We start from the raw sequence: 12,669 nt of genomic DNA, 5'->3' as shown, positions 1-12,669 counted from the left end.
TAGCACATGGGTTTGTATTTTTGTACATTTTGTTTATTTTGGTAAATATATTTTAGAATTTAGATGCATGAATAGAAACTAGCTAGAAATTGTTTAAGCTAAAAAACAAAATAAATAAATAAACTTGACTAGATGGTCCTTCATTATAAATTGTCGTTGGTTATTGAAACAAAAACATGAATAATTTCAAAATAAAAAATAGAGACCTGAAAATTGAGATGTCTAGAAAGGTCAACTAGACAAGAACTGGTCTTTCCCCTAACAACACATGCATTTTTTATTTTATTTTTTAATATAAAATATAATTAAATAATTGAGGTGTATATATACGAAATATAATTTTCTGATAAAGGAAAAAATAAATTGAGCCCTCTTCACCATACATAGCTCCGCATAGATTTTAGGCCTATCTCATTTATTTTTATTTAACACATTTTACATGATAGTGTCACCACTATGAACTTAAAGTGTTTGGGAGGTCTACGTATATCATACATATTATCAAATTAAACTATCAATCTTCGACGATTTCTTTTATTTAATTTTTGATTGTGCATAATGGACACACATGGTGATAATGCATATTCTAATCTTGTTCAATATTGTATATTGATTGTATCTGTCTTAACCTATACTTTTATATACTTATAACATTGTTAAAACTTGCCTTTTTTGCGTGATCTTTATATATAATATGTGTGTCTTCTTTTTTTCTTTTTTTATTTTTGGTAAGGAAGATAATATTATTAAGCTATTAAACTGGCGATGGAGCCATGCTCCAATTAGAGTACGTTACATCATTTCTGGCCATAGTTTGGCCATTTGCAACATTGTTTACAGGGATCCTTCTTATACTTCTTCCTCTACAGTACTACAGCCATACAAGATAAACCGATAAACTGAATAATCAAACTTAAGCCAAAAATTTGACTCAAACTACTGTGAAAAATGAATAATTTCATTAATTTGAATTATAGTAAAATAAACAACAATAATAATATATTTAGTGTAGTTATACAATTGTGGCTTGAAAAGAGTAGAGTGTATACATAATTTTTTATAAACCCTTGATTTAAGAAAAAACAATTAAAAGCAGTCTAGCAATTATAACGAAAGAAAGTAGAAAAAATAACGTATATAGTGTATATATTATATTGATTCTTTATATATTGTTTAAAATGTTAAGGCTATAAGATATTGGATTGTAGATACAAGAGGTAGGCCCAATTAGGACTTAACTGGATATGGGCTTGGAAAGACTACATTGAGTGGTCTCAAAATTTTTGAAACCTAGTCCTGTATTTGCAACTGTGAAGATTAAGGCATATGAATTTGAATATGCAACTGCATAATAAGATGTGTATTAACATATAGAAGTACTAAATAATTAAGATTGTTTTTTCAATATTTGAATAGGTAAATTTATCTATATAATTTAAAATTGATAAATATCAAATTCAAATAAGATACAAATAATAATCTAATACTATATCAATAATATCTATGTTGGCGATGATGATAAAAATGTGAAAGTGCGGGTGATTTTGGATAATGGTGGAAGAATAAGTGTTTATGTGGTGAGTTGGAATGCCATTTTAGATAAAATTGGATAGAGTTAGTAAAGGAAAGACCGAAAAGTTAAAGTCATATATAGATCAAAAGTATAATATCAAGGCATATATAAATCAATAGTATAATATCGAGGGCATATAAAGAATGACAGTCATAATATAAGGTCTACCAAAAGTTCTCTATATTTACGAGGTGGGGTTAAGGACGTCTACGTACACTTAATACTCTTCATACCCCATCTATGAGATCACATTGGAGTGTTGGGGGCAAATATGACCAAAGCAAAAATGAACCTTTCTTATTGAAAAGTGGCTAAGTTTTAAATACTTGTTAAAAGTGGTAGTTATCTCTACTAGGCCCAAAAAAATCAAGAAGCCCAAAAACACTTTACTATCAACAAATTAGCCCATTAAGCTCAGCCTTCATATAACGAAACCCTAATCTCACTTCCTCAAAAACCCTAGCCTCTACCTCCATTTTTCTTCCTTCTTCACAGGTAAGCAAAGAGAGAAAAGCAAAAATGGTGTCTGGTTCAGGAATCTCCGCAAGGAGGATAGTGGTTGATGCTCGTCACCATATGCTTGGTAGGCTCTCATCAATTTTGGCTAAGGAATTGCTTAATGGACAGCGAGTTGTTGTTGTTAGGTGTGAAGAGATTTGTCTTTCTGGTGGACTTGTTCGTCAGAAAATGAAGTATCTTAGGTTCCTTCGCAAGAGGATGAATACTAAGCCTTCTCATGGACCTATTCACTTCCGTGCTCCGTCGAAGATCCTCTGGAGGACCATCCGTGGGTTAGTTTGTTTACATTTTTGAGGTTCAATTGATGATTTTGCTTGGAAAATGCTTGGTTTTGATGAAAGTAGATTTATTTTGTGATCTGTAGATTCAGTGATACCTGTTTATAGATATTTCTAGATTCGATGATATATATTTACTTCTGGAAACAACAATTTAATAAATAGGGGAATGTGAGCTGAGAGTCTATCGGAAAACGTAATTCTACCTTCCATGGTAGGGGTAGGAGAAAGGTCTGTGTATCACTATACTTATCCAGACTCTGCTTGTGGGATTACAGTGTGCATAATGTTGTTTGTAGTTAGTCTGGTAACAGTTTCTGTGAGTAGGTATTCTAGACAGAATGTGTTCATATATGCCTTTCTATCCGGGGAGGGATGAAGTGATAAAACTTGGAGACATGATAAATGGTAGTGTAAAGCCAAAAGATAAATATACTTGTAGTTGGAGATTCATTGGAAAAACGAGTTTCAGTGATGATTTTGTTTGAAAAAGTGCTTGTTTAACCGAAGGTAGATTGAGTAATAACTGTTTATGAATATTTGTTATTCTATAGTACTGAGATATATGCATATATGTGTATATATACTTAATGAAATAAACATGGGATTTATTTAGTCTGATAACAATATTCTATAAACAGTACAGGGCTATCCCCAATGCCAAAGCCCTGATTGCAATTCGAACAATACTCTATAGCTTGGAAACACTATAAACTATATTGAAAAGTAAACAGCTCTATATAGTGGTAGTTTGGTGTTCATTGGAGAGTGGAGAATTGTTATTTTTTGGGTATGCTATACTTTTGGCAGATTCTTCTTACTTGATGTAGAGTATGTTGTGGTATAGTGTCCATTTAAATGCCATTTTACCGAGTTTGTTGGAACCTAGTCATCTGCAAGGAAGAATTTTTAAGACTTTGTGATGTAGGCTTTTCATTTAAGCATGCATGTCAATGAAGGATGCACTGATGGTTTAAGTTCTTATACTATCCTATTCATGGTTGATTGTTTTATTGGATAGTTGTGTCAAATTTTGCTCTTTGGTGTGTCTGATCAGATCTAATTTTTTTTTCTTAGGATGATTCCCCACAAAACTAAGCGTGGAGCAGCTGCTCTTGCCCGCTTGAAGGTTTACGAGGGTGTTCCACCTCCATATGACAAAATCAAGAGGATGGTCATCCCTGATGCTCTCAAGTAAGTTGCAAGGCTGTTCAGGTGCTTACTTTATTTTAGTACCAATGTTGTTTACACTGACATGTTTCCCTGTTTTTGTATTTAGGGTGTTGAGACTCCAAGCAGGACATAAATACTGTCTCTTGGGTAAGCTTTCATCAGAGGTTGGATGGAACCATTATGACACTATCAAGGTGAATTTCTTGCTTTCTCCTTTCTATTTGATCACCAATCTTTGATTGTTTTGATTAGTGAAAGTATCCAAGCAGAATAACCTGTCTTGTGCACAGACTGTTGTGCCTCATTTGACTCATCTTTCTCCATGTTGCGAATTTAGATGGTTGCAGGTTTCTCTTAGCCAAGTTCACAGTGTCTTGCTTACCTAGTTACAATGTTACTTTGCTAATTCAAATTTGTTTTTTTTCCGGCTTCTGTATTTCTGAGATCTTTAGCGTGAAATTTGGATGGTTGCTTACTTTGCTCTTGAAATATGGTTATTACAGGAGCTTGAGAACAAGAGAAAGGAGAGAGCCCAGGTAGCATACGAGAGGAGAAAGCAGTTGGCCAAACTCAGGGTTAAGGCAGAGAAGGCTGCTGAGGAGAAGCTCGGTCCTCAACTTGCAGTTATTGAACCTATCAAGTATTAGAGTGTAAACGTAGTTTTTTTATCGAAGGTGAAATTTTGCTTGAGATTGAGATTTCAACTTAATCTATCTTTTAAAGATGCTACCTGTACTGCATGGTTCAGTTTTTGCTTCTAGTAATATTTGAGCAGACTCATTGTTTAACTATCTTTCAAAGTTATTTATTTTATGGTTTTAGATGGCTTTGTCTCTGCTCCTTCTTGTTTGCATTCTTATTGGTATAGCAATAAACTTCTGTTTGTGATACTAGTGTGTAGCTGTGTATCATCGAGAAACTTAAATGTGCTTATCTTAGGCTAGTCAGTTTCTCCATAATTTTACTTGTGAAACTCATTATAGCAGGGTACGAATTTAGGTAATATTTTGTTTGAGTTTTCATTTATTCTATCTGTGAAATTGGTTTCATCCTTGCTAAAATTGAAAGCCACACTGTATATAATGCTGTCTGAAATTTCATGCCATTATTATGTTACTTCTTCAATTTGATTTCTACTGTTGATACTTTTGTTATCTTTTACTCCCTTCATTTCACAAAGAATGACCTCCTTTCCTTTTGTTAGTTTCAAAAAAATGACTTATTTCTTTTTTTGGTAACATTTTACTTTTTGCTTTTCACGTGGCATGTTTAAGACCACGAGATTAAGGGCAATTTTGTACATTTGACATAACTTTAATTTAGGACCACTAGATTCGAAAGTCTTCTTTAATTTCTTAAATTTCGTGCCAAGTCAAACCAAATCAATCTTTTTGAAACGGAGGGAGTACTATTTTTGCTGCCAGTATTTCAAACCAGTTTTGAAGAATGATTTTTTGTCAGTCGAGGGTCTAGAAATAACCTCTTAACCCTCATAAAGGCACTCCAACCTCTTCGGACTCCATGAGACCACTTTGGTCTAATGTATGCAGCGTGACTAGAGTGATATTTGTACTCGGTGCTTTCGTTTTGCATCTTGAGTAATGTGAATGTTGTGGTGATTTCTTAGGCTGTGGCCTTTGATTTTTGTATGTGTACTCCCTTGGGAAATTTGAAATAGTTCTAAACTTGTGACTTAAAATAAGTTATAAATTATCGAGCTTTGCATAAATAGACTGAAAAATATTCTTATTTTAAAGATAAGATTCAAAATCCTCGTTGACAAATAAGACTAATGTAGGACAATTTATTTTGACATGTCATATTCCTACCAAGTAGGGGAGTGCATCCATAATAAGACATTTTTATTGGTTTTGGTTATTAACAGTTTGATCTTTTTGGTTTTGGTTATTAATAGTTTGATCTTTTATTTAACCAATAAAAAAAATGTTATAAAGCAAATATATATCATTTCTCCAATAAATTTGACGCGATAAGATGATTGTTATTCTACAGAACACTTGAAAAGAACTATATAAGTGCAATACAGAGAAATTAAGAGGCATAAAGTTGTTACTTTAGATTTGGACATTTTGAAAAGTGTGAATTGAACGCTAAAGGACAAAAACTAAGATAAATATTTAATGTTTATGTATGGATAAAATACCGCCTTAATAGGTTACCAATTTATCCATAATCCAATATTAAAAAACTAAAATCGATAATCCGATAATTATTTTTTACAAAACCATTGAAAATCTATAAACCAATGCCCGATAATTCTACATTTGATCAGTAGTATGCCAATAAGTATTAAGCAATGATTATTTAAGTATAGAGATAAAATTAGAAAAAAAATAGTTAATTCTCTCTTAATTTGTTTATATAAATAAATAAAAGAGACAAAATAGTTTTAATATATTGAATATGTCAAAAAAAATAAAAAATAAAAAATAGAAGTGGATGATATCACATATTTTAATGAAAAGTGAACAAAAATTAAGGAAAATGATTAAAAAACATAGTGTTATATCATAGTGAAGGAGGTTCATCTCGTGAATTTTTATATCATTGTTCACGTTCACACTTTTCTGAATAATTGCAGATTCTATGCCTTTAAAGTTTGCTATCTTTTATTTATTAAAATTAAAAATAAACTACCCATATTAAAAATCCACTTTCTAATTTTTACCAAGGAAGTTTGCTTTCTTTTATTTATTAAAATTAAAAATAAACTACCCATATTAAAAATCCACTTTCCAATTTATACAAAGGAAAATAATTATTTTTCAAAATTTGCTATTGACCTCACCCATTCACCTTCCATTTCAGACTGCAATTTATTTAAATTTTAATAGAATTGACTAAAATCAATTTAGAGAAACAAAATCTTCCTCAAAATATTTTCTTTGTAGAAATTTAAAAATAATACTCCATCTGTCCCACTTTATATGAATTATTTTTATTTTTATCATCCAAAAAAATATGACACATTTTTATATTGATAAATAATAACAATTTAATTTTAAAATATTTATTTGATCTTTAACGAATTAATTTCTAGTCACATAAATATTAATGACTTATTTCAGACTATAATTTCAAGTCTTTTTTTTCTTAAACATGTCGAGTCAAACTAAATTGAGATGGAGGGAATACTACTTAAAAATAGTCAAACTAAAGTAGTAAATTATTTAATTAACATTTTAGACCAGATTTAGCAAATCATTTAAATGATTTTCCCGTGAATAAATTTCTTTATTAGACTCATACTTTCCATCTTCAATTTATTTCAAGAAAAAAACATTAAACATCTCCTTATATAGAGTTGAAATATCCAAGTAGGTCTTTTTTTATTTGTTCTTCATTTTTGTTTTATAAAAAAATAATATTTTTCTTGTGAAAATGGTTTCTTTTCAATGTTTATTTTTCTATACAATTCTTTTTCTATTTTTCTTCAATGGATTTTCTGAACAAGAAAATTCAAGAATTCATAGAGTTTATCATAGGAGAAAACAAATAATACCAACAATTTATGTTGATCAATCCGGTCATGGAAATTATTCAACTATTCAATCAGCAATTGATTCTGTTTCTCCATATAACCAAGATTGGATATGTATATACATTAAAGCTGGAACATATAGGTATTCATCTATAGTTTTCTTTGTTTCGATTATCGTACTATTTGTTGTTACTGCTAATCTGCTATTATTTTTTATATGGTTTCTTTATCACAAGATTTCCTTATCTTACTGATTTGGATATGATTTATCTGAGCTGAGGGCTTATTGAAAAAACAACCTATCTACCTTCACAAGAGAGGTGTGAGGCTGCGATATACCACAATTTTTAGATCCCACTTATAAGATTACACAAGTATGTTAATATATTGGTATAAGAAACATTTTGCTCATTTGATTTTAGTCATGTCAGTACAATTTTTCAAAGGCGGAGCTTGGTGGGGGTTCGTGGGTTTGGACGAATCTAGTAGCTCTTTTCCGTAGATTCTATATTTATATCAAAAAATTAAATAAATATATATGTATATTAACTTGTAAACCCCTAACAAAATTGTTTGACTACTCAATGGCATAAGGGAGATGTTGTAAAAATGTTTTCCACACTAGAATTGTGGGTTCAAACCCTACTACCCCAAACTCCTAATCATAACTTGCCTCTACTTTATGCCCTATCGTTAGATAGTTATATGTCTATAGAAAATGTATATAATTAGTAGTATTAGAAAAATTATGCTTTAATAATAGTATTAGATTGAGATGGACTTAAAGGAACCATATATATATGAACAATGTAAGAATCATATCGTCGATGTCAAAGTATTTACGCTCAACATCTACACAATACATATGCATAGTGTGATTTTTATCGTGACCCATGATTGTTGTTATAGACTCCTATTATTTTATATATCATTAGAAAATGTAAAGTTTTTCTAATTACCCTAGCTAGAGAAAAGTCTTTTTTATTGAGATAGGGGTCAAAATTAATAATACATGTGAGCTTTATATAATCGATCTTAACTTATCTAGTTTGATTAACAACCATTATTGTTATCCTACGTATTATACCACCTTCGACTAATTGAAATTATGCAAGATTCTTATAATCGATCTCAACTTATTTGACTTTGACGAACCAACTATATTATTGTTATGGTATCATACCACCTTTGACTAATTGGAGTTGAAATTTTATGCAGGGAACAAGTGAAAATTCCTATAGAAAAGCCATATATCTATCTCAAAGGAGAAGGAAAAAGAAAAACAAATGTTACATGGGATGGCCATGAGTCTATTAATACTGATGCTACTTTCATCTCTGAAGCTGATTATACACTTGTCAAAAGCATAACTTTTATAGTAAGACCCCCCACCCCCCTCAAAAAAAAGTGAATTTATGATTGAATTCATTAGAAATTGACTTGTCAGAAATGTTTTCGATGAAACTACTGTCTTTTTTAGTAGTGGTTATAATTTTTTATTTTTTTGTATAAGCATGATGTTCAGGTTAGCTTGCACACACACTTTGATAATTCTATGGAATACATCTCACCTCAATAATCGTGGTGTTTGGATCAACTTGCACAGATCTTGATTAATTCCCTAGGATACTTGCAACCTCCCACTAGCAACAAGGACTAGATAGATAGAAAAAATTGCCTAGTGTTTTTATCTCATTTGAGATTTGAACATGAGACATCATAGTTCTCGATTCACTTCATTAACCACTTTCTTTTTATAAAATTTATCAACTTGTATGCATCTCGATTAATTCCTAGATAGATAAAAAAAATCACCTAGTGTTTTTATCTCATTTGAGATTTGAACCTAAGGTATCATGGTTCTCGATTCACTTCATTAACCACTTTTTATTTTTTGATGAACTTTATGTTTGTTATTTTTATTCAGAATTCTTATAACATTCCTCCAAAAGGCAGCAATGTTGTGATTCAAGCAGTGGCAGCAATGATTTCTGGAGATAAATCAACATTTTATAGATGTGGATTTATTGGAGTGCAAGATACATTGTGGGATGAACAAGGAAGACATTATTTCAAACTTTGCACTATTGTTGGAGCTATTGATTTCATTTTTGGTAATGGCCAATCTATTTATGAGGTAAAATTGTTTGCATTATATTTTGTTTTATTGGTTATTAATTAGAGAAAATTAGATGGTTAAGCAAACATATGCTAGTTAATTAGTCATCATAGTTGTAGTTTTAGTTAATTACCACTCGCAACCAACATTCAGTGATAATTAGGTAGGCTGAGATTTCGAGTTTGTATAATTCACATGTTTGTATCATTCAAAATTCGTATAATATAATATTTATAACTTTTGTATAATATAGTTATTTGTATATCGGTTTAAAGTTCAAAAGTTTGTGTTTGTATAAATTTATTATTTCGAATTTATACAAAAATAGCTCAATTATACAAACGTACCCGCAAATTATATAAATTCACCAGCGAATTATACAAACAAGACAACGTAAACTGTAGCTACAGCCCGTAAGCTATTTGCGAAAAATTCCCTAATACTAGACATGTTTGTAGTATGGTTATGTAATTTAACTTGCCATAAAGTTTGTCTCCATGCCTATTTGACCATGGATAGTTTTCACTTTTTTTTCTTTGAAAAATTGTTTAGATATAGAATTTTTATAATTTTTTGGAATTTCACTTGAATTCGAATAACTCCGAAAAGTTGTTTTTACACTAATGTGTTTAATGTATGTACATGGTTTTTGAATTTTAAATTTATGGATGTACAAGCTATTGTGTATATGAATGTATATCATAGGTATAGTGTAATGCATACACAATATATATACTTTATTAACTAGATGATTAATGATTCAGACTTATAATTATCACTAGTTTTTCTTTTACCCTTCCCTAAGTTTTCATCCCTTTTGTTTTCTTGATGACTCGAACCTATAACATCACAGTTAGATGTGAAGGTTATTTATCATCCGAGCAACCTCTTTTGTCGACCTAGTTTTTTGTTTGTTTGATATATGCAGAGATGTGCCTTAGCAGTAAATGCAGGAAGATTAGATGGACCAGGATTTATTACAGCACAAGGAAGAACAAGTCAACATGATCAAAGTGGATTTGTTTTCAAAAATTGTGAAGTTTTTGGAACTGGATTTACTTATTTAGGGAGGCCATGGAGGGACTATGCTAGGGTTCTTTTCTACGATTGTTCAATGTCAAACGTCGTCGTTTCGCCCGGTTGGTATGCTTGGAATTCAAGTGGACGAGAGTAAGTTCCGAACCCTTCATATATATTTAAGTTATATACATTGATAGAAAATATTTTTTTACGTTACTCGTAAATTGTATTTTTCGTTTAGTGATCATCCGATGCTTGGAATTGATTCGATTCCATATTCAGAATTCACTAGTCTTATTTGTATATTAGAAGCATGATATAGAGGGTTTTAGCATGGTAGAAATTTCATAAATAGCTAATTATTTGCCATTTAAATTGATTTTCATGAAATTTCAAAATTCATTGAATTTCACTCGTAGAATTTAAAATTATAAGAATCTGGCTATTTTCTAAAAATAAGATAAGAAATAATCTAATAGACACTTTTTCTACTGTTTAATGCTTCCTATTAGAGATGACTCATATTTTGAGATAAATTACGAGACCTCTAGATAAATGTAAAAGAATCTTTATCATTCTATTACATCCATTAATTTGGTGGTAGGGTTAGTTGATATTTTATCATGTTATTAATTTTTAGAAATTTGCATATAATTAGTTTTGAAATGACAAAATTATATAAATCTTTTTTTTTTGCATTATATATATAGAACTTAGGATGTATTTGGTATGGAGAAAAACTCTTTTTAGAAAATATTTTTCAGTTTGATCACAAAATAAGTCTAATGTGATCTGCCCCTTGTCAAATCTGGCATAGCGAAAATTTAGTGCATTCAACTGCTTTTTTTTCTTTTAGCTTTCTTATTGATAATTTCTTTAAAATATAAATTCATTATCATCATCATGATTATAACCATTTTTTTAATTATTTATTTATGATAGGAATCAATTGACATTTTCTGAGGAAAATTGCAATGGAATTGGATCAAACACTACACAAAGAGTGCCATGGGCAACCAAGTTGAGCCAACAAGAGTTGCAACAATTAACAAGCCTATCATTTATTGATAATGAGGGTTGGATTATGAAGCAACCCCTCAAAGTACTTTAGATAATTAATTAATTAGATTATTTATGGCACTTAATTAATTAGTTTTTTGTATTTCTAGATGAATGAGAGATACACGCTCAAGAATGTAACAAAAATTATTGGTAGAGATTTTGAACTCTTAATTAGCCCATGTTGGATTTTAAATGTTATTTTTTCTTCTTTTTTACTTGTAATAATAAATATTAGAAGTATATTCCTATTTTTGTGGAATATATGTTCATTGTTTCAATTTTATAGTCTTTTTGAACTTCTCAGTGGTTAAGGTTATTAGCCACTAGAAAATATAAACAACAACAACATATAATTCTATAAGTGTAATTTTAGGTGAAGAGAGTAAACTGTTCACTACCTTTTGAAGATTATTTTTGGTAGACTCTCGATCTTGACTCAAGTAACACATATCAAAATAAAATATGAAAAGAAGTTAAGTTAAAAACATAAGAGAAGAGAACAATATAAATAACAAATACTACATAATGTTAATAATGAAAATTATATAATGTTTAACTATCTACTAATCCTTTACCTTAATTCTCGACCTCCATGTTCTCTGATCCTATCTAGGATCAAGATCATGTCCTCAAGAAGCTATAAAATTACCCACAAGGAAAGAAAAGAAAATTTGCTTAACTTATTATTATTATTAGGAAAATTATTATTATTTTTATTATTTTAGTGATACCTCTTCTTATAGTAGCAAACAAATATTAGTAAACCTAAATCGTCTAGGAAAACAAGAAACGAATTCTATATATTTGGAGGAGAACGACTTTTCATAGGACTAAATACTTATACACTAATTTGTCATTATTCAGATTATACAATAGAAGACTGCGGAATAATTTTTCTTAAGCATTCTTTGGATTTTTTTTTTAGCGTCAAGAGGTATGTATTAATTTTAATTTAATTTTTTTTTAGTTATTCAGACCTTATTTATAAAATTATTCAGTCAAGAACTCTTCAACTATATACTAAATAACCATAATTATTTATTTTGTTCAATAAATGAATTTAGCATTATCAATAAAAAAAAACTTTAAATGAAAAGTGTACACAATTTAATCACAAATGTATTTATTAGTTTTATATAACACACAACACAAGTACATTCTTTTATTTATTCAAATTTTAGTATAATGAGATGTTCATAAATTTAAATCGGTGGAAGCCAACAATAATAAATACTCCCTCCATTTTACAAAGAATGATCTAATTTGACTTGACACGGAGTTTAAGAAAATAAAGAAGACTTTTGAATCTTGTAATCCTAAATTAAAGTTATGTCAAATGTACAAAATTACTCTTTAATCTTGTAGCCTTTAACATGCCACATGTAAAGCTGAAAGTAAAATGTTACCAAAAAAATAAATAAGT

At 29.8% G+C, this 12,669-nt stretch overlaps 3 protein-coding genes across 4 annotated transcripts in view; all 3 read left to right on the top strand.

The window, feature by feature from the left end:
- Positions 1-12,669, top strand: part of LOC125866664 (glycine-rich RNA-binding protein 4, mitochondrial-like) — a 469,856-nt gene that overhangs the window by 360,206 nt on the left and 96,981 nt on the right. The gene's annotated exons all lie outside the window — the stretch shown is intronic.
- On the top strand, positions 1,981-4,364 carry LOC125866654 (60S ribosomal protein L13a-4-like). The gene is made up of 4 exons (XM_049546961.1): positions 1,981-2,364; positions 3,448-3,564; positions 3,650-3,737; positions 4,047-4,364. Exons 1-4 carry the CDS (start codon positions 2,093-2,095, stop codon positions 4,188-4,190), a joined length of 621 nt encoding a protein of 206 aa, XP_049402918.1. The 5' UTR covers positions 1,981-2,092; the 3' UTR covers positions 4,191-4,364.
- On the top strand, positions 4,366-11,313 carry LOC125869010 (probable pectinesterase 29). The gene is made up of 6 exons (XM_049549565.1): positions 4,366-4,405; positions 7,019-7,187; positions 8,264-8,423; positions 8,973-9,182; positions 10,093-10,334; positions 11,127-11,313. Exons 1-6 carry the CDS (start codon positions 4,366-4,368, stop codon positions 11,293-11,295), a joined length of 990 nt encoding a protein of 329 aa, XP_049405522.1. The 3' UTR covers positions 11,296-11,313.

Source organism: Solanum stenotomum, chromosome 6 (genome assembly GCF_019186545.1).
Source record: "Solanum stenotomum isolate F172 chromosome 6, ASM1918654v1, whole genome shotgun sequence".
Lineage (NCBI taxonomy): Eukaryota > Viridiplantae > Streptophyta > Magnoliopsida > Solanales > Solanaceae > Solanum > Solanum stenotomum.
Note: the sequence above shows the minus strand (reverse complement) of the source record. Positions and strands in the feature narration are given on the sequence as shown.

Bases quoted from the DNA above. Each gene is read 5' to 3' on its own strand.
- LOC125866654 (XM_049546961.1), top strand. From the start codon at position 2,093: ATGGTGTCTGGTTCAGGAATCTCCGCAAGGAGGATAGTGGTTGATGCT. The intron at 2,365-3,447 runs GTTAGTTTGTTT...TTTTTTTCTTAG, and splicing joins CTCTGGAGGACCATCCGTGG to GATGATTCCCCACAAAACTA. The intron at 3,565-3,649 runs GTAAGTTGCAAG...TTTTGTATTTAG, and splicing joins GTCATCCCTGATGCTCTCAA to GGTGTTGAGACTCCAAGCAG.
- LOC125869010 (XM_049549565.1), top strand. From the start codon at position 4,366: ATGGCTTTGTCTCTGCTCCTTCTTGTTTGCATTCTTATTG. The intron at 8,424-8,972 runs GTAAGACCCCCC...ATTTTTATTCAG, and splicing joins TCAAAAGCATAACTTTTATA to AATTCTTATAACATTCCTCC. The intron at 10,335-11,126 runs GTAAGTTCCGAA...TATTTATGATAG, and splicing joins TGGAATTCAAGTGGACGAGA to GAATCAATTGACATTTTCTG.